Source organism: Octopus sinensis, linkage group LG5, assembly GCF_006345805.1.
Source record: "Octopus sinensis linkage group LG5, ASM634580v1, whole genome shotgun sequence".
NCBI lineage: Eukaryota > Metazoa > Mollusca > Cephalopoda > Octopoda > Octopodidae > Octopus > Octopus sinensis.
This window is the reverse complement of record NC_043001.1, coordinates 260,423-282,067: the sequence shown is the minus strand read 5'-3', so window position 1 is coordinate 282,067 and position 21,645 is coordinate 260,423. Positions and strand designations below refer to the sequence as shown.

Genomic DNA, 21,645 nt, shown 5'->3' with positions numbered 1-21,645 from the left:
TGTTTTTGTCGGAATTTTCAGTTGCTTCGTTGCTGGTGATGTACAAACTGTAATTCTTCGACGCGGTTGATGAAGCTGGTTCCAGGGAAGGCGCGATTCGTTTTACGGGGTCACCAAATGTAGTGGATGCGTGGATGTATTAATAAATACATAAGTGCTTTGTAATAAATTAAAGATTTATTATCACTACATCAATTTGTAAGCAATGTTACACATCGCTTGTACAAAATGCATATTAAATAGTGGTTGCAAATAATACATTTTAAAGGAATGCATAATACAGGATACACATTAAAGCAGAATATGTTTGATGGTGTGTGTGTGTGTGTGTGTGTAAATCATGCAGTACAGAGTCACCTTTCTGAATATTCTTTCGTCGTCCTCATAAATGCGTGACGTTCTCTTAAACGTTGCTTCGGGTTCTCTCTGGTTACCTATTTCTCCGTTCTATTTATAACATCTCAAATAGCCAGAAAAATAGATATACCGCAAGAGTGTTATTGCGTACAGTAGGTCGCTGGTCGTCCTGTTAAACTTCGCCTGACCTGCTCGGGTCAGAGGTCGAAGGGAGACGATCCATCATTTTTTGTCAGAACAAAGAGATTCTGATTTCGCGCCTTTTTGTGCATTGGTATTTTACGACCAATGATTCTTGGGTCTGATTTCGAATCCAAGCTTTGAGAAGGAAGTGCTAATTCTTACACACCCATGGTGCAGAAAGTGGATACGAGTAACAGAAAACATTATCCGACTCTAGCTGGAATGATAATGACCGTTAAGATGGTCACTGTTCCATGTAGCGTTATCTGGATGATCAACAGAAGCTGTACGTCAGCTAGTATCACAGAGACTGTGGTTAGTACCACTCATGATGAATGGCCTGAGATGACGAGGATTGGCGACAATACGACTCTCAGAAGGTATTTCAATATTATATATATCGAATAAATTGTTGTATACAGTGCATACCTCGTATTAATCGATTGTTATTAAAATAACTTTGACATAAGTTAATACTTATAAACCTTTACATTATTTACATTTGACGGATAATTGTCCTCATCATGTTTGTTTTTAACACAATGTTTTGGCTGATATACCCTCCAGCTGTCATCAGGTGTCTTGGGGAATTTTCTAACCTGGGTTCTCATTCCCACGGGCACATGGCATAGTGGTTAAGAGCAGGGGTTACTAACCACAAGATTCTGAGTTCGATTCCAGGCAGTGACCTGAATGATAATAATAATAATAACAACAACAACATCGAAAAATACCTTAGGAATGAGAACCCAGGTTCAAAATTTCCCAAAGACACCTGATGTTGGCTAGAGGGTATATCAGCCGAAACAAAACAGTGGTGTTTTGTTGCCAGCCATGTTTGTTTGGTAGCGGGAGATGTTGTTTGATCGTCGGGGTCACCAGTTATAGCTTTGTTAAGCTATACGTAAACAAACAAGTGCAGACGAGTGTGCATTTACTAAAGGTTTATTACTTTAGGTACAATAGGGCTTAAGTCGTCAGTTATTTCTGTATAGTTCCCACAGATTCGTTTTACACACGCTGCTGACATTCTTCCATTATCCTTTTCTGCCCAGAAGTCCTTTTCTTTCCTGCTGACCAACTTCCTAGCTAGCCTGCAGCAAAGTATCTGTCTACACTTCATCTGTCATGAATCCTATCCTACATCTCTATAATTACAAGTTGATTCTCAAAGCAAAAAGAGCCTTTCAACATGACCCACATTTGAAAATTTCTGTAGAGACATATTTTTGTGTACCAATTATGGAAACTGCAACCATTATTCATCTTTTAACTCTTACTTGTTTCAGTCATTGGACTACAGCCATGCTCTGGCACTGCCTTGAAGATTTTTAGACAAATGAATGAATCCCATAACGTTTTTTTTAAGCCAGGTACTTTTTCTCTTGATCTCCTTTGCCAAACTGCTAAGTTACAGGGGCATTAACAAACCAGCATTGGTTGTCAAGTGGTGATGGGAGACAAATGCACATGCACACACACACACATATGGGTTTCTTTCAGTTTCCATCTAACAAATCTATAGCCTTGGATGGCCCCAGGCTATAGTAGAAGACACACAATGTACCACACTGTGGGACTGAATACAGAACCATGTGGTTGGGAAACAAACTTCCAACAACATTGCCACATCTGTGCCTATTTGGAGAGACTTATCATAAAAATAACTTACAAATCTTTAAAAATTGATATTTGTCTTAACCTTTCACAATTAGATGTGTTCATTCTTGAAATGATGGACATTATGGATTTGTCATATGTATATGTTTCCATAGCAAAGTAACTGAAATCATTTTACTGGTAGGGTTTTAGGGTTAGGCTAAGGATTAAGGTTACAGTTAGGGTTAGGGTTTAGGTGGTATAGGTTAGTGTTGGTTTACAATTACATTTTAGGGTTAGAATTTAGGGTTTAGTGTTAGGATTTAAGGTTAATTTTAGAGGTAGGATCTAGAATTAGTATTGAAAGTTTTCAGCATTTCATTTCATTTTCTTTCATTAAATATGTAGTAGATAGCTACCAATTTCCAAAGCTAGGATTCAAAATCAAATTTTCTCACATTTTACTATAAGTTCTTGCTTGTTGCATCATCAGCATAAAGAAACTTTCTGACAAAGGGGCCAAATGTTTTAGACTTGGTGTCTAAATATCTTAGGTCAAAGAGTCAAAGACTTTGCCAAAAGTTCTAAAGCACATTTGCACACCAAATTTGGAGTCTTGTAATTTACTCTTTCAAAGGCCCTAGTAATCTCGATACATACTTAATACAGCAGCACCCATTGCTCAATGCACTTCTCCATTAGCTGGAAAGCTGAGAAAATCATTAATAAAGTTACAAATCTTTAAAAATTATTATTTGTTTGAACTCTTAACAATCAGATTGCTTCATTCTTGAAATTATGGAATTCCACAATTTGTCATATATATATGTTCCAATAGCTAACTAACTGAAATCATATTAGTGGTGGGGTTACATATTAGTGGATTAAGGTTACAGTTAGGGCCAAGGTTTAGGAGGTACAGTTTAGTGTTGGTTTACAAATAAGAACCACAATAATCTGTAATTTATAGTTTCAAAGGCCTTAGTAAGGTCCACAGATACTTATTACAACAGCATTCGTTGCTCAACAAACTTCTTCATTAGCTGGCAGGCTGAGAAAATCATTAAAAGCTCCAAATCCACACTGAGTCTCCAGAATGGCACCAAATAAAATCCATTTTGTCTGATGATTTAGCGAAAACTTTTCAGGCCAACTTAGTTATACATGTGTTCATCACAATATTTACATAAGTATACTGATGCTTGTCAGGGTTGTCAGAATTAAATGGAGCTCGTAGCTGAATTAATAATAGATAAGAATGACTTCATGTGATTGACGTGAAAATATTCTGTTCTTTATAATCAATAAGTCCTTTAACCCAGAGTCAGGTAGCAGCCAAGAAACCAGTCTTCTGACAGACATGCTGTCAGAGTCATCTGTATGTACCTCTAAGGTTTGACTGCACTTTCACTTTTATAACTCCATTTATTCAGGCTCACCTGTAACTTTCAATAATAAGAGGTTAGGTACAATAATAGTTCTTTGATATGTATAGTGATGGTGATAATATATTTGTACTGTTGTAGGATACTGAGTATCTTGTCATGATAAGCAAGTACTGTCAAGGTGTCTGTTTATTGAGAAAGTGCTGGTCTGGCCTTAAGGTTGATGTAGAAAACGTTGAAGTTTGAAAAAGTCACTAAAGTGCATGGGACAGCCTGGGAGAGGCATAATCAAATAACGAAGTACACCAGAAGGGTTTGGAGAAAATCTAGTCAATGAAACTTACTACTTAACTATTTAGTTAGGATAGTTATATGTGGGATACGGTCAAAAGCTTCCTTCTATAAAGTCACTGGCGTAGCTAAGGGGCAGTAGGGGCAGCATTTTTGGGTCTGCTGTTGGCAATATGTTTTTTGTAGGGTCTGGGGGTAGCAAACAGAAGGGCTGGCCCGGGCGGCATACACTATAGCTATACTAGTGTATAAAGTAGAACCTTGTTTTCTCCAAAGTTCTCACTAGTTAGTTGTGAGATGCTCAAAAAGGTGGCCTTTTGGTTGCATTAAAAACATTAGAATTGGACTATGGTTGTGTCAGAAATGTTCGTCTCATTTCGATTATCTGGGAACTGAATTGTTATTATGTCAGTGACCAGATCTTTATGGTGTGCTGAAACGTTTTTTGGCACATCATAAAATACTATCAAGAAAGAAAAAGCTAAAAGCACTGCCCAATTATTTATTATGCTTAAGATCAAGACATCAAGAATGTTATAGGTCGTATGTGTCCATTAAACAGCCACCATTCTTTTCTCTACGAAACAATGAGTGCAATCAGAAATGATTTAAAACATTTTATAACGAAATACCAGTTGACACGGTTGTGACGTGTGAGATGTTTAGTTCCAGACCAAACTACTATAAGACGTTCCAGTTATGACCATCCCGTGTTTTTTCGGACTATCTATTCATGCTTACTTCTTTTTATAAAACACTATAGAGTTTCGGCTGTTATTAGTAGCAAATTGTAGGCATAATTTACAAACCCTCTCGTCCGTCCTATTTAACACCACCAGCTATTATCTATTTAATACATTTAGCAGTCCAGTCTCCTGATGTTGTTTCTTTCTCCTTTTCCGCACTAAACTCGGGCAAATGGCAAAAACATCATAAATGCTGCTTCCCCTTTTTAACTAAACCATTACATTTCCTACAAAGTAGTCGGCCCCCAAGGAAGGATTCGCACTCACGTTATCTCCCTTATGGAGATTTCTGATGAAAGAAGTTAAAATAATTTTAAGCCAGGAGGAGTTATCTGTTCTTGTGTCAGTGACGATGGCCGCGACATTGAGGAAGAATTTTGGGAAACTTCGTTTATTTGGTCGTATTTCACCGATTGCGACCAGAATATCGTCTTTATATACAAGACCAATACAACCAATATTGACATTTGAAGATCGCATGAAAGGTAAATAGAAAACTTCACTCGAACTTACATTACAGAAGTACTTTATTATGTTTTCAATCAACAATGTCAACAAAGGTTATTTTTCATTTCTCTCAATAATTTATTATTCTTAATCATAACACTTAAGAATAAAGAATACAGTATTTATATTTGATCTATTGCAATTACGATTTCTACAATTCCTTATTATCTTTATAAATGGAGCAGTAATCGAGACTGCTGTGTCACTTAATGATTATTTCTTTTGAGCAGATATTTATCTCTGAAGCTGCTTACGGTTTCTTTTCTCTTCAATTCTGCTTTTGTCAGAGATTAACAAAAAAGATCCTGTATTAAACCCCGATATAAATATTGGGTTACCTTTACCAAAGCCTTCGTCAACACGCAAAAATAAGAACCGATTTAAGCAATGGAACATTGAAAGATTAAAGCTTGAGCAAGATTCACGACTGTTGAAATGTAAGTATTTTCATTGTATTACATTTATGTAGGTTTAAAAAAATGCCATTCCTCTCGGAGCGAATCAGAGACTGTGTTAAAAGGCTTGTCATTTTTAATGACAGGTACAGTCCGTCAAACGAACTTTTTTGTCTACTCTATTTCACTCACAGATATTAATAACAGATGGAACACTGGTCTTCATCATGAAACTGCATTCTTGTCTGTTCAGGCCATGCCTGGGTGATATTTGTATGTGTGTGTGTATAGAGTGTTTGAAGTGGTGTGCAGATATTGTATATTGAGAAAAACGGAATAACAGAATTTTGGAATATCTTTGTTCGTTCATCAAACATATCGAACTAAAATCATTTTTATTGTTCCTTGACGAGTTCAATAAACGAACGAAAGCGTTAATAAAGAATTATCTACAGTTCTGACTGCTTCTTTTTTTCCAACATATATAAAGTGGGGGGAAATAAATATTCGTACATGTCAAAATTCTTTATTTATTTAATTTATACTGAACATAAATGGGATACATCAATACTATATTTGCATCATCATCATCATTGTTCGACCGTGGTCGAGACAATGGAATTTACTATGTTACGCCAGACTTCACGGTCCATCATAGCATTACGGAGGTCCTGTTGCTGGATGCCTGTATCCCTGGAGATTACATCAGGGTAGGAGAGTGTGCGCCCTCTGGTATTGCGAGTAGATGGCTTCCAGAGGAGAAGAGTAGAAATTACTTCTTTTTCAGCTCTACAACAATGTCCAGCAAACTGGACTCTCCTACCTTTCACAAGAGATGACACAGGTGGTAGTTTCCCATATATTTGCATTTTGGTTGGATGGCGCTTCCACGAGAGATTTTGAGCTCTCATAAGGAGGCGAGTGTAGGTTCCATCCAACCGCCTCTCAAGCTACTTTGATAATGTCCAGGTTTCTGAGCCATATAGTAGAATTGGTTCGACTGTGGCTTTGAAGATTTCAAGTTTGAAGTCTCTACTTAGATTTGATGACCAGATCTTATGCATGTCATTACAGGCTGACCAGGCCATACCCTTTCTAGTTAGAAAGTCTTTTCCAGATGATGATATGTATGACCCAAGATATTTATAATCAGAGACCATATTTAAAGGCGCACTGTTGAGAGTATGGATGATGCAATCACTGTTGGACAGGCACTTGTTTATGTATTCAGTTTTGGCCTCAATGGCCTTATATATATATAAGGACATTATTGTTTACAATAATACCAAGTGGTATAGCATATACCATATGTTACATATATATCATGCTTTAATACTGTGTGTACTAAGATCCCCCATTGACGGGATATATGTATACATATATATAGTGAGAATTTATAAAAAAAAAAAATACGATAGACAAAGATGGGTGTGTAAACAACAAACAGATATATTATTGGGTTGTCTGGAAAGTTCTTGCCGAATTATAGTAGCTTACCTTTCGACTTATTTTAGAACATGATTGAGACCATAAAATAGGATTTGACTACACGTCCATTTAGAGCACAGTTTAAGCTATCTTTTCGTGTGCAAAGGTTTATGTTCCTATAACCTGTGTCAATTTTGTAACCCTTTAAAATAGAAGATGCTTTTCTTTTTCCGAAAAGAGAAAAATGCCTCACAAGCAACCAAAGAAATATGCACAGTTTACTGTGATGTTTCTTTATCCGAAAGAACTCTACGGAAGTGGTTTGCAAGGTTCCGAGCTGGAGATTGTAGCCTTATTGATAAAGAGATATCAGGCAGAACATCCACTACAGATGATGACCAAATCAAGTCATTAATTGAGAATAACCTACATTGCACAATGCAAGCATTGGCAGAAAGCCTCAACCTATCAAAATCTGTCATTCATGAGTACCTGGTAAAGTTTGGGTACACAAATCGCTACGATGTTTGGCTACCACATGAGTTGAGTGAGAAGAACCTTTTGGATCGCATTTCCATTTGTGATTTGCTTTATAAACGGAATGAAAACACACCTTTTTTAAAGCAAATTGTGACAGGTGATGAGAAATGGATTATTTACCAAAATGTTCAGAGAAAGCGATCCTGGAGTAAGCGACATGAGCCACCCCAAAAGCGGGTCTTCGCTCTAAAAACTCTTGCTTTGTGTCTGGTGGCATTGGAAAGGAATTATGTACTATAAGCTTCTCACAAGTAACCTGACAATTCTGAGAAATACTACATACAACTGGACGAGTTAAAAGCAGCAATTGCAGAGAAACGTCCAGAATTGACCAACAGGAAGGGTGTTGTTTCCTAATATGATAATGCAAAACTGCACGTTTCTTTGGGAACCAGACAAAAATTGCTGCAGCTCGGCTGGGATGTGATAGCTTCCATTACCTAGGTGACTAAATCAGTAGTGGGAGTGTATGCTCTGAGTGTAGCTGCTAGAATAAGAATAGCCTAGGCAAAGTTCAGAGAGCTCTTACCACTGCTGGTGACAAAGGGCCTCTCACTCAGAGTAGAAGTTAGACTAGATGATGCTACATGGCAGTGAAACATGGGCCATGACTGCTGAGGACATGCGTAAGCTTGCAAAGAATGAAGCCATTATGCTCTGCTAGATGTGTAATGTCAGTGTGCATACACAACAGAGTGTAAGCGCCCTGAGAAAAAAGTTGGACTTAAGAAGATGTGGTGTGCAAGAGAGATGACTGTGCTGTTATGGTCATGTGTTGCATATGGATGAGGACAGCTGTGTGAAAATGTGTCACACCCTAGCAGTAAAGTGAACCTGTGGAAGAGGTAGACCCAGGAAAACCTGGGATGAGGTGATAAAGCATAACCTTCGAACGTTGGGCCTCACCAAAGCGATGACAAGTGACTGAGACTTTTAGAGATATGTTGTGCTTGAGAAAACCTGGCAAGCCAAGTGAGACCATAACCATGGCATATGCCAGTGCAGCATAACCAGCCCATTTAAGAGTACCCTTCAATAATTGGGCAATAAACTGCGCTTGTGAAGACCTGTTAAGGCAAGTGAAATTGTTGTCGCAGCTGATGACAGTACTGCCTGATTGGCACCCATACCAGTGGCACGTAAAGAGCAGCATTCGAGTGTGGTAAATGCCAGTGCTGCCTGACTGGCTCCTGTGCCTGTGGTGCATAAAAAGCACCCACTACACTATCGGAGTGGTTGGCATTATGAAGGGCATCCGGCTGTAGAAACTCTACCAGATTGGATTGGAGGCTAGTGCAGCCTTCTGGCTTGCCAGCTCTCAGTGAGACCATCCAACCCATGCCAGCATTGAAATGACAACAATGATGATGATGATAATCATCGTTTAACGTCTGTTTTCCATGCTAGCATGGGTTGGACAGTTTGACTGGTGTCTGGGAAGCCAGGAGGTTGCACCAGGCTCCAGTCTGATCTGGCAGTGTTTCTACAGCTGGATGCCCTTCCTAGAACGTGGCCGATGCCAGTGCTGCCTGACTGGCGTCCGTATCAGTGACACGTAAAAAGCACCAACTGATCATGGCTGTTCACCAGCCTCCTCTGGCCTCTGCTAGCATGGAAAACAGACATTAAACGATGATGACATTTAATATATATCCATATACACATATACATACACATATGTATGTATATGTGTGTGTGTATATATATACATAATATACATACATATATATATATGTTTGTGTGTGTCTGCTGGCATAGAGAGAGTGGGAGAAACTGCCACTTTGCGCATGCACCCAGCACTTGAGCAAAATCCACCAGTCACCCAACAAAGGAAACAACCACACTTAGAAAAATCTATATCTAGTCACAAACCTGCAAAAAAAAGAGGCCACACAGAAGTCATTTCCAGGTGCAGCAGCTGAGCAACATTTTTTAAGTGTGGCACAGGAAATAGTGCAATGATTGTCATGGCAACAGACAAAGCTGAGCTATGTACCCTTGCATACAAGACTGCCACAATTGATGGACCCCGGTTAACCACCAAACCACCCAACACATCAACATCAGCGCAATTTCTACTAATGAATATAAGAAGCCTGCTGCAGAACAACAGCAAATGCAAAATTGAGCACCTGAATAATCTTTCTGCATGTAATCAAGCTACAAGCATTGCACTTACAGAACCACATCTATCTGCAGACATAGGTGATGTGGAGATACACATGCCATTGTATATTATCTTCCGTATAGGCAGAAGAAAAAGAAGTCATGATGGAGTTGCAATATATATATGAGATGAGACACTCACAGTACATCTAAAGCAATTTGATATAGTGATATGCACACTATATCACCCGCCTGATGCCCATGGAAAATTTGAGGAAAGACTCAGTGCGATAAAGGAAGTACTAACAGAACTGGATCAATGTACTACTATGTTCCTGATAGGTGACTCCAGCTTCCTCAACATCAGGTGGCCTGAGAGCAAAATAACCCTACTTGATCTTATGAAAATGATATTCATGGAGTAGATCATACTCTCTCCAAACATCCTGGACCTCTGTTTTACAAACAATGCGAAAATTATCCACAATGTAAGTATATTACCGACAATTTTCTCAGACCATAACATAATAGACTGACAATGTATGGCCTGGAATTAACTAAAGATAAACTCTGCACAGATGACGCTGAAACCCTATCCAGCCTAAATTTCTATAAGGCTGACTAGACGTCACTTGAAAGACAGATACTCCTGCAGGACTGGCCTAAAAGCCTCCCTATGCAAAACATAGATATGAAGCAATAAATTCATGTCAATAATGTCAATATACATTATGTCCCAAAGAAGGGTGCCAATACACACAAACACATCATTCCCAGAGACAGAAGAATACTCATGTGGCAGAGAATAAAGACTTTGAATCGTTTAAACAAACATCTTAATGACAGTGTGAAATCCCACCTAATGGAGAAACTCTTCAAGATAGAGAATAAACTCAAAATCTCCAATGCAAAAGAAAGAGAAAAACCTAGGCAGTCAAAAATATAAAAAGAAACCCTAAAGCCTTCTAAACATTGGCAAAGGAGTCTGCCTCAGTACGCTATAAGATAGGGCCGCTATTTGGTAAAAACAACTCACTAACTGCAGACCCGGGGAAGATAAATGAAGCACTAAATAAACAATTCTGAAGTATTTTCACTTCTCTACTGGAAAATATGCAAATAAACAAGCCGAAGGAGTTTTTCAATCTAATGAATCTATTCGGAAAAGAGGCAACCATCAATTGCATCAACATAACAGAAGAGGATGTAATATCGGCCATTGATTAGATGAGATCAAACTCAGCGACAGGCCCAGATGGATTCCCAGCTGTTCTCTTAAAGACATATTAACAGGATATTGCAAAGCCACAGCAGATACTCTTTCAGAGTTTCCTTGCATGTGGCAAACTTCCCAACATGCTAAAAGAAGGTATAATATGCCCTGTCCCCAAAAGAGGGAGCAGAGCAGATGCTAGAAACTACAGGCGCATCTCTTTGACCTCACATGTTAGCAACACAATGGAACGCATTGTCAGAAAAGGGCTGATCACATTCCTAGAAGAAAACAACCTTCTCACAAAAAATGCAGCATGGCTTCCATCCAGGGAGGTGCTGCCTCACACAGTTGCAGCAGCACTTTGACTGGGTACTGAAGCAACAACTAAACCAGTCAGCTGTAGACGTGATATATCTCGACTTTGCCAATGCTTTTGACAAAGTTGATCATGGCACGATAAGTCACAAGCTGCAAAACCTTAGTATTAACGGGAAACTGGGAGAGTGGCTTGTATGATTTTCCGAAGGGCAGGAGTCAGACAGTTGTAGCCAATGGTGCTCACTCTGACCAATTCTCAGCGGAGTCCCACTACTATTTGTGGTGGCCCTCTCAGACATGCCCTCCGTGGTACAGTCAGCCAATCTGACCGGTTATGCTGACAATACAAAAGTATTGCAGGCAGAGGACATCATAAAACTGCAGAAAGACCTCAATAAAATAACATGCAGTTCAATGCTATGAAATTTCAGGCACTCCACTATCGGTCCAACACCAGGCTAAAATCGGAATACACTGATCTAGAAGGTAATATGATTCCAGAGTCAGAGTCGGTGTGTGACCTGGGGGTTCACATGAGCAATGATGCAACATTCCATGTGCATGTTACCAAGATGCCAACACTGTGCAGGCGAGTGGCTGGCTGGATTCTGAGGACATTCAGAACTAGGAAAAGGGAAGCCCTGCTACCCCTATAGAAGACATTCATTCTCAGCCACTTGGACTACTGCTCCTAACTGTGGTCCCCAGAGAATGTGAAACAAACTGTGGAACTCGAAGTAATCCAGCACCAATACACAAGGAAGATTGGCTAAATGCAAAAGATAGGCTACTGGGAGTTTAGTCTCTATTCCCTGGAGAGAAGACGAGAAAGATATGTGGTGATATATATTTGCAAGGTCTTTGAGGGTTTTATCTCCCAATTTTGGAATTTACAGCTTTACCATTCTTCGAACTGAACAGCACTGCATCGTACAAAAGTGAAAGGTAGATTGTATGATGCATGTGTGCATACTGCCATGCTTCACAGCAGTGAAACATGTGCCGTGACTGCTGAAGACATGCGTAGGCTTAAAAGAAATAAAGCTAGCATGATCTGCAGGATGTGTAATGTCAGTGTGCACACAGTGTGAGCGCTCTGAGAGAAATGTTAGACATAAGAAGCATCAGATGTGGCGTGAAAGAGAGACGTTTGCATTGGTATGGTCATGTACTGTTGATGGACGAGAACTGAAGAAGTGCCACTCCCAAACTGTTGAAGGAATCTGGGATAGAGGGAGACCCAGGAAGACATGGGATAAGGTGGTGAAGCATGACCTTCAAACGTTGGGTCTCACAGAGGCAATGACAAAAGACCAAGACCTCTGGAGGTATGCTGTGACTGAGAAGACCTGGCAAATAAAGTGAGTTCACAGCTGTAACCTAAACCAGTGTTGCATAACCAGCCCACTCAAAAGTACCTTGGATTGTAGGGCAACATGCCATGCTTGGGGAGACCTATTGAGTCAAGTACATCAACATCAAAATCAAATCAAATTACAATCAAATGGAAATTGTAGTTGTAACCCCTGTGCCAGTGGAAAGTAACAAGCACCATCCAAATGTGGCCGATGCCAGTGCCGCCTTGACTGGCTTCTGTACCGGTGACACATAAATAGCACTATCCGATCGTGGCCAATGCCAGCTCCCCTGGCCCCTGTGCTGGTGGCACGTAAAAAGCACCTACTACACTCTTGAAGTGGTTGGCACTGGGAAGGGCATACAGCTGTAAAAACACTGCCAGATCAGATTGGAGCCTGGTGCAGCCTCCTGGCTTCCCAGACCCCAGTCCAGTCGAACCGTCCAACCTATGCCAGACGTTAAAATGTGATGATGATGATGACATATATATATATATATATATTGCCATGATTGATTACTAGCTACTAAAGATTTCTTTTTTATTCTCTTTCTGTTTATTTTCTCATTTCCTTTCTGTTGAAGAGCGTAGGCTTGAAACAAAAGATTTTCTCATCTTTCTTAGCGTGAAACTAATACACCTGTTTGTTGTTTACACACCTGTCTTCATCTTTTGTTTTTTGTAAATTCCAACTATATATATATATATATATATATATATTTGAATGAATTATCTTATTAAGGATAATTCGAAAGATAACCGATACCTGGGTAGCAAATTCACATCAGAAAGAACACGGTTGAAGTTACGTCCCTAGGGCATAGACTACGTGCTTTCGTGCGGAAATTTGTATGTTTATTTTAAAATTATAAGTATATGAAAGAATGGAGTTGAACGACTTGTTAACAAATTTCCTTTATTTTCGACATATGTTTCGAAGGCTGCATATTCCTAATTCCGAAGGAATAAGGAGTACATTATGCAGATTTCTCACCAGGAAAGGCAAGGAACTCATGTCGACATCAAAATGCATGAAAAACTTTTAACTGACTGCTCTCAAGGAGCCCATGGTGATAATGAGTAATCTGCATAATGTACTCCTTATTCCTTCGGAATTAGGAATATGCAGCCTTCGAAACATATGTCGAAAATAAAGGAAATTTGTTAACAAGTCGTTCAACTCCATTCTTTCATAAACTTATATTTTAAAAATATATGTGTATATATATATATATATATATAATTAGTGAATGGAAGAAATGGAGTTGAACGAAGATTGTACAGAATTCCTTTTATTACATTCTACACATGTTTCAAAGGCCACAATTTTCCAAATTCTGATTAAATAAGGATACCATATTGCAGCTTTCTCTTCAGGAAAAACCAGGAATTACGTTGTCAGAACAAAACAAAACAAAAGCGCAGCAAAGCAATTCGAACGAGAACGCTCCTTAAGAGCCCATGGGTAAAATGTTTATCAATGTACGTTGAAATCGGGGGGTTGGTGGGGGCCGACAAAAAGGTCCGTTGGAATAAATCAAGGTCAGGCCGCGGTCAAATCTAGTAGGTGAGGAATTAATGAGAACAAGGGGTGTGGAGATGTTCTGTGTGACCAAAGCTAATGTTCTGAATATTTTAAGAATTTAGGGTGTATTTTTTGGGTGCGAATCAATACCTACCTAAAAGCATGTGTGTGTATACTAACCTATGTGTGCGCCGCCGTATGTTGGCGAGGGGCGCTAGATAATGAGCACTGCTGAAAAAAGCCTGTCAGGCGGCTGAAATAATTCTGGCGAACAATATGTGGAAAAGCTCAGAGTTACAAAGATTACATATCCTTCTGCCTCTATCAAATGGGAGGGCCACCGACAAAATCGACCATTCCAGCCTAAAAACTGAATTCGCGAATTCAGTTTTTAGGCTGGAATGGTCAATTTTGTCGGTGGCCCTCCCGTTTGATAGAGGCAGAAGGATATGTAATCTTTGTAACTCTGAGCTTTTCCACATATTGTTCGCCAGAGGCCGTTTGGTAAACGGGCTTTTACAGTCTGCTTTTCGATGTCCCCATTGGCGGCGTCATACGTTTCTTACATATAAATGATACCTAAGACAATTAACACCTTGATACCCTATTAAAATGAAAATAATTTTGGGAAAAAATTTAAAAAAAAATCTCTGAATAACTCTTGCAAGGGGAAATTACTCCCATTAGGCGATTGGTCGGTTTTTTAGAAGCAGGCGCCGGAATTATATACCCCCCTGATTCTTTGACGAGGATAATTTTTAGACAAGCAGGCCACAGACGGACACACGAACACAGAATTATTTCAGCCGCCTGACAGGCTTTTTTCAGCAGTGCTCATTATCTAGCGCCCCTCGCCAACATACGGCGGCGCACACATAGGCTAGTATACACACACATGCTTTTAGGTAGGTATTGCCTCGCACCCAAAAAATACACCCTGAATTCTTAAAATATTCAGAACATTAGCTTTGGTCACACAGAACATCTCCACACCCCTTGTTCTCATTAATTCCTCACCTACTAGATTTGACTGCGGCCTGACCTTGATTTATTCCAACGGACCTTTTTGTCGGCCCCCACCAACCCCCCGATTTCAACGTACATTGATAAACATTTTACCCATGGGCTCTTAAGGAGCGTTCTCGTTCGAATTGCTTTGCTGCGCCTTTGTTTTGTTTTGTTCTGACAACGTAATTCCTGGTTTTTCCTGAAGAGAAAGCTGCAATATGGTATCCTTATTTAATCAGAATTTGGAAAATTGTGGCCTTTGAAACATGTGTAGAATGTAATAAAAAGAATTCTGTACAATCTTCGTTCAACTCCATTTCTTCCATTCACTAATTATATTAAACATTAATTATCCGCGCCAACGCACGGTTGCTACACCATATGGTCATATCTCCAACCGTGTTTTTTCTGCTGTGATTTTTGCTACCCAGGTATCGGTTAAACTTTTGAATAATCCGTAACAAGATAATTCATCTTTCCATTTCAACAAATATATATATATATATATACGTATATAAAGTAACAAGCTGAGGGAAAAGATCCTTCAGTAGAGAGAATTAATTTAGATTTTAAAGGTCCATTTCCATCTGCTACTTGTAACAAATATATTTTAACAGTAGTTAATGAATATTCTAGATTTCATTTCGCTATTCTAATAGTCCTCTACACTATCTTATAGTGCAAGCATTTATAATGTAGTAGGATGTGCCTGACATGATGGTATCAACTCAACAGCTTCTAACTAACTTTTCTTTTACATGATAATCATGTTAATATTTATTTCAATAAGAACCTTTCCCAACATCTTACGTTTGAATAAAGAATACATATTTTGATCATTAACTTTGTTTTATTTCCATCATTTCAATCAACATTTTGTAAATTTTTCCTCATGATTGTATAATTGAACAGGTCTATATTACAATCTATTCCTCTGTTTTCAACCTTATGTCATTTCATGTATGAACTCTTATATTTATAAATCTAACCTCACCATTTTTTTAAATGTAATATCATCTTCAGATAGCTCTTTTTTCTTTTTAAATTTTAGTTGCACAAATGTTGTTTAATATTGTATTTAATTATTTATCATCTATTTTAGTGGAAATTGATCCTGAGAAAGTGAAAGAAGAATCAATAAAAGAGCAATGGCCAAATAATGTACATAGGATTATCAAACATTATGGTATATATCGTGATCTTTTTGATAATGCTCATTTCTACCCTCAACCAGTACTGAATGTTTTTTATGATTATGATGAAGAATTTACCACTATAGTCTATAATGGAAACAAAATTCTCCCTTCTGAAGTAAGTTATATTTTTTAATGTATTCAAAATGTGTTTAAATAGGCTTTCATCTAAAACAGTCATTGTTTTGGCTTTTCACAAACTTCCGTTTCATTTGGCTCAATGTCCAAAAGAAGAGCCATCAGTGATATCTTTCTACTCCACACGAAGTGATGTAGGAAAAAACAACTGACGTGTTCAAAAAATTTTAAATAAAAACCAACCAAAAAAGTAAGAATATGAAACAGGTCTATTCCAAGGATTGTGTGCAAAGTAATGTTATTTCTCTTTGGTATTAGTAACATACAGTTAAATCTTGAAATGAGGTTATTTTCATGGGATAACAATAGTAGTGGGGGAAAATCTGACTGAAATAATTCAATGTTACCATTTTTGGTAATATATAAACAAATCTTTAATTGGTATGTTGCAAAAATGTATAAAATTCTAACCCAGAAGTGCATTGAGCTTTGTCAACATTCCACATAACCAGTTTTCCCTATAACTTTTTGTGTTTTTCTTTATTTGGAGAATTACCGTGGGATGTGGGATATATAGGTACTGCCTCTTCCTCCTACCTCAGCAAGTAACAAACAAAAAGAAAAAGAAACAAAAATGACCTAAACTACTGTCATATTTTTCAATTCCTGTTTAGTGTGGAAAGTTGGACAATTAGAAAGTTATGTAATTTTGTTGAGCAAGGAGAGTAAATATACATTACACTCACACCATCACATATAGATTTAAACATATCATCAATTCATCGTCATCATAATTTAACATCTGTTTTCCATGCTTCTATAGATGGGATGGTTTGACAGGAGCTGCACCAAATGTCACTCATCCATTTTGGCTTGGTTTTTAAAGCTGTCTGCTCTTTCTAATACAAACCACTTTGCAGAGTGTATTGGCTTTTTTTACGTGGCACCAACACCAATGCTTTTTACATAGCACCATCAACAACAGGGTCGTGAAATAAATTGCAAGACAAAACAAGCAATTATAATTGGTGTCTTTGTCTTGCAAATTAATAATTATCTAGAACTATTATTATATTATTATTGTTCGACCGTGGTCGAGACAATGGAATTTACCATGCTACGCCAGACTTCACGGTCCATCATGGCATTACGGAGGTCCTGTTGCTGGATGCCTGTATCCCTGGAGATTACATCAGGGTAGGAGAGTGTGCGCCCTCTGGTATTGCGAGTAGATGGCTTCCAGAGGAGAAGAGTAGAAATTACTTCTTTTTCAGCTCTACAACAATGTCCAGCAAACTGGACTCTCCTAACTTTCACAAGAGATGACACAGGTGGTAGTTTCCCATATATTTGCATTTTGGTTGGATGGCGCTTCCACGAGAGATTTTGAGCTCTCATAAGGAGGCGAGTGTAGGTTCCATCCAACTGCCTCTCAAGCTACTTTGATAATGTCCAGGTTTCTGAGCCATATAGTAGAATTGGTTCGACTGTGGCTTTGAAGATTTCAAGTTTGAAGTCTCTACTTAGATTTGATGACCAGATCTTATGCATGTCATTACAGGCTGACCAGGCCATACCCTTTCTAGTTAGAAAGTCTTTTCCAGATGATGATATGTATGACCCAAGATATTTATAATCAGAAACCATATTTAAGGGTGCATTGTTGAGAGTATGGAAGATGCAATCACTGTTGGACAGGCACTTGTTTATGTATTCAGTTTTGGCCTCATTGAGGTAAAGACCTACACAATTTGAGGCTTGTTCAAGAGATTGTGAAAGAGACTGGGCATTGGAGAGAGAATCACTGATAAGAGCGATGTTGTCAGCAAAGTCAGTGTCTGTCAAGTACTCAGCTGGGTATCTGGAACTTCTTGGTTTTATTTCAAAGCCCTTGCCAGAGATGGTATCAACTGACATACGTAGCACATAATCAACAACAATGATGAAAAGAAATGGGGCGAGTGTCTCCCTGCAGTATTCCGGCTTTGATTGAGAAAGATGATGTTTCTCCGTCAGGGGTTAAGATGGTTGAAGACGTATCTGAGTAGACGACCTTGATGGCAGAAATGATTTTGTCTGGTATCCCATAGAGCTTAAGGATTTCAAACATCTTGTACCTATCTACAGAATCGAACGCTTTAGAAACTAATGTATTGTCATTGACACTGCACCTTGCTAAATCTTTACATTTCATTATATTTAAGTATCTAACATATGTAGGTTAATGATATGATAATAATTTTTCAGACTTTTAGCCTCATTGTTAGAGACAAAATTACTGTGCTGTTATAAATATTTTTAAAATGTTTCATTTCTTATAAGTGAGATTAAGTGTCTATAACATAACATGATTCTACAGTTTATTCTTAAAATATATTATCAATAACATTACTTATAATTGAGTTTAAACCACACAAAGTCTGTCATCCAAACAAAGTTTATCATCATCATCATCATTTAATGTCTGCTTTCTATGCTGGCATGGGTTGGATGGTTTCACTGAGAACTTGCAAGTCAGGAGGCTGCACCTGGCTCCAATCGGATTTCGCATATGTTTCTATGGCTGGATGCCCTTCCTAATGCCAACAACTCTGAGAGTGTAGTGGGTGCTTTTTATGTGCCACCAGCATGTGAGCCAGTCACGTGGCACTGGCATCGGCCATACTCGGATGGTGTTTTTAGTGGTAAAAAATGTTACTGCAAAAATGAAAATACTTTTAGTGATAATCAGTAATTAGAGATTAAGGATAATTAAGGGTAACCCTAATCTGAACCATGATTAAAATTTAGAAGCAATGGTAGGAATTGGAATTTAGCAATAAATTTGGTTGAATATGAGGAAATAAAGGATATTGTTGTTATTCCCAGTTATTGTGATGGCATTGCTGTGAAAAATAGATACATTAGGAAAGTGATCTCCCAAATTACACATGCAAAAAACAAATTCTTTAGGGCAGCCACAAAACATGCAGTATTGGGCTTCTTGCTAAGACATTTCTGAAATGTCTGCTTAGAGGCGCAACAGCTAAGGTATGAAGAGCAGGAGTGTAGCATGGGATGTGCAAACCGTACACACACACACATGCATATATGATGAGCTTTTTCAGTTTCCATCTACCAAATCCACTCACAAAGCTTTGGTTATCTGGGGCCTAAATTATGATGCCTGTCCAAGGTGCCATGCAGTGGGAGGCAAACTTCTTACTACACAGCCATGCCTGCACCTAAGGTAAAATTCTCAACATAACTACACCTCTAACTAAACACAGGATAATTTCTCAATGGACAGTCCTGGACAAGCAAAGATGAATGAATTTCCTAAGTGCTATAATGGGAACCAACTGCAAGAGAAAGTAATGGAGATCTGCAATGATATATAGTGAAGTGTTGGTACATGATACCCTCATCGACTACAAACTTTTATATCAATTCAAATGGAATGTAATGCTGCTCAATGTCTAAATACATATTAAATATGAAGGATGTTCTAAGTTTGGAAAGAAATGAAGACCTACCATGCTCCACTCTATATTTAATGTTAGTGTCCATGAATGATGGAGCAGAAATGAACTGAGAGAAAAATTGGGTATTAGAGAAATTGAAGGTATTGTGAATGTAGAGAAGACTTTGCTCGTGTGTATGGAGGATGCCAATTGGAGTAAAGAAATTCCAGGTGATCAAAGTGGATGGAATCTGCAGAAGATGAAAACTTATAAATACAACAGTAGAATGAGTGAATGCTGATCATAGGGTGCTAAAACTTCATAAAGGAGATAAGTAACTTGTGACAAATTGAGATATGATATGTTGGATAGATATTTGTATTATTAACAAGTAACTTCTTATCTAATAGGCTTCTGTTGTACCATACATTAAGCTGAATTTACCATCTGAGGAAAAAGATTCTTCTTTCTGGTCATTGATATTGACTTCTCCTGATGAACATCTCCAAGATAACACTATGGAATATTTGCATTGGTTTGTGTAAGTACTATATTATTTCAACTTTCTTTGTTATCTTTTTATATATAGTGGTGGTGTTTAATTTGTGTTTAGTCTGAGACTATGTATAGGTCACTTTATTGACTGTGTGTGTGTATATATTTCAATATATGTATATATATATATATATATAATATATATATATATATATATATATATATATATATATATATATATATATATATATATATATATATATGATTATAAGGAAAATTATTCCCTCCAATGCATAGACTTCACTTTGAAGTGCTCAGTATATTAAACCTAAGGTGTTACAATTATGCAGAAGAAAGAATCAAAGTTAGGTAAATCAAGTTCACATATACATTTATATTTATTCAGCCCTATACCCAACATGCATGAATTTCTCTGAAAGTATATTCAATATATCAAACAGATCAAAAATATATAGATTTATAAAATACAGAGTAATCAATACATTAAAAGTATACAAATATATAGATGTATACATTAAAAGTATATTGCAAAGATAAATACATATGTATGTCGACAACACTTTGTTAGTGACACACTTCATCTCATCTAACATGGTTTTACCCCAGTTGAGATGTTTCTTCTTGGAAGCTGCTGAAATTAATTACCAGGATTGTTTCTTGTATGCAGTTAGCTTTAAGACTTCTTTAAAAATCCTGTGCATTCATGATTTCAAAATATCAAGAACTTTTGTAGTTTTTCTGGCATTCCTGTTAGGCTTTCAGTTCCTTTGCTTCTTCACAGCTTCAATGGTTGGTTTTGTACAAATTGATCATTTCCTACCAGGAATTGGCTTGCTAGAGGTAGTAGCAAACTCCATATTTCATTTCCAGGCATTGAACACTGTTTTATGGCATTCATTCAACTATTTCATGTCCTTGTTGCTCACTCCAGCTGTTGTCAAAGTGACAATTTGGTCAGGTTTTATTTTCAATGTCATGTTTGTTTACAAACTTATTATAGATGAATGAAACAATACTCACATAAACAAAAGGCATGCAAATCTTTATGTAAAATGTAGATAATATTACATGAGTTTTGAACACGAGTAAATCTTTCTAGGACAACTTGTATGTATGTATATATATATATATTACATCATCATCATCATCGTTTAATATCCACTTTCCATGCTGACATGGGTTGGCTGGTTTGACTGAAAACTGGTAAGCCAGGGAGCTGCACCAGGTTCCAGTCCAATTTTGCCAGGTTTCTATGGCTGGATGATCTTCCTAATGCCAGACACTCCAAGAGTATAGTGGGTACTTTTTATGTGCCAGTGGAACATGTGTTTTTGACATGACACTGGCATTGGCCATGACTACAATCTCACTTGGCTTGACAGGTGTACACAAGCATGGTGTATCTCCAAAGGTCTCAGCCTCCATGAGGCCTAATGCTCGAAAAAAGCTTTTTA

At 37.9% G+C, this 21,645-nt stretch overlaps 1 protein-coding gene across 1 annotated transcript in view; it reads left to right on the top strand.

The window, feature by feature from the left end:
- Nucleotides 1-4,870: 4,870 nt before the first annotated feature.
- Nucleotides 4,871-21,645, top strand: part of LOC115211831 (39S ribosomal protein L38, mitochondrial) — a 31,989-nt gene continuing 15,214 nt past the window's right edge. The window contains exons 1-4 of the mRNA XM_029780542.2: nucleotides 4,871-5,046; nucleotides 5,356-5,505; nucleotides 16,064-16,272; nucleotides 20,086-20,216. Coding sequence (XP_029636402.1) covers nucleotides 4,914-5,046; nucleotides 5,356-5,505; nucleotides 16,064-16,272; nucleotides 20,086-20,216 — 623 coding nt within the window. The 5' untranslated portion in view covers nucleotides 4,871-4,913. The remainder of the gene's footprint in view (nucleotides 5,047-5,355; nucleotides 5,506-16,063; nucleotides 16,273-20,085; nucleotides 20,217-21,645) is intronic.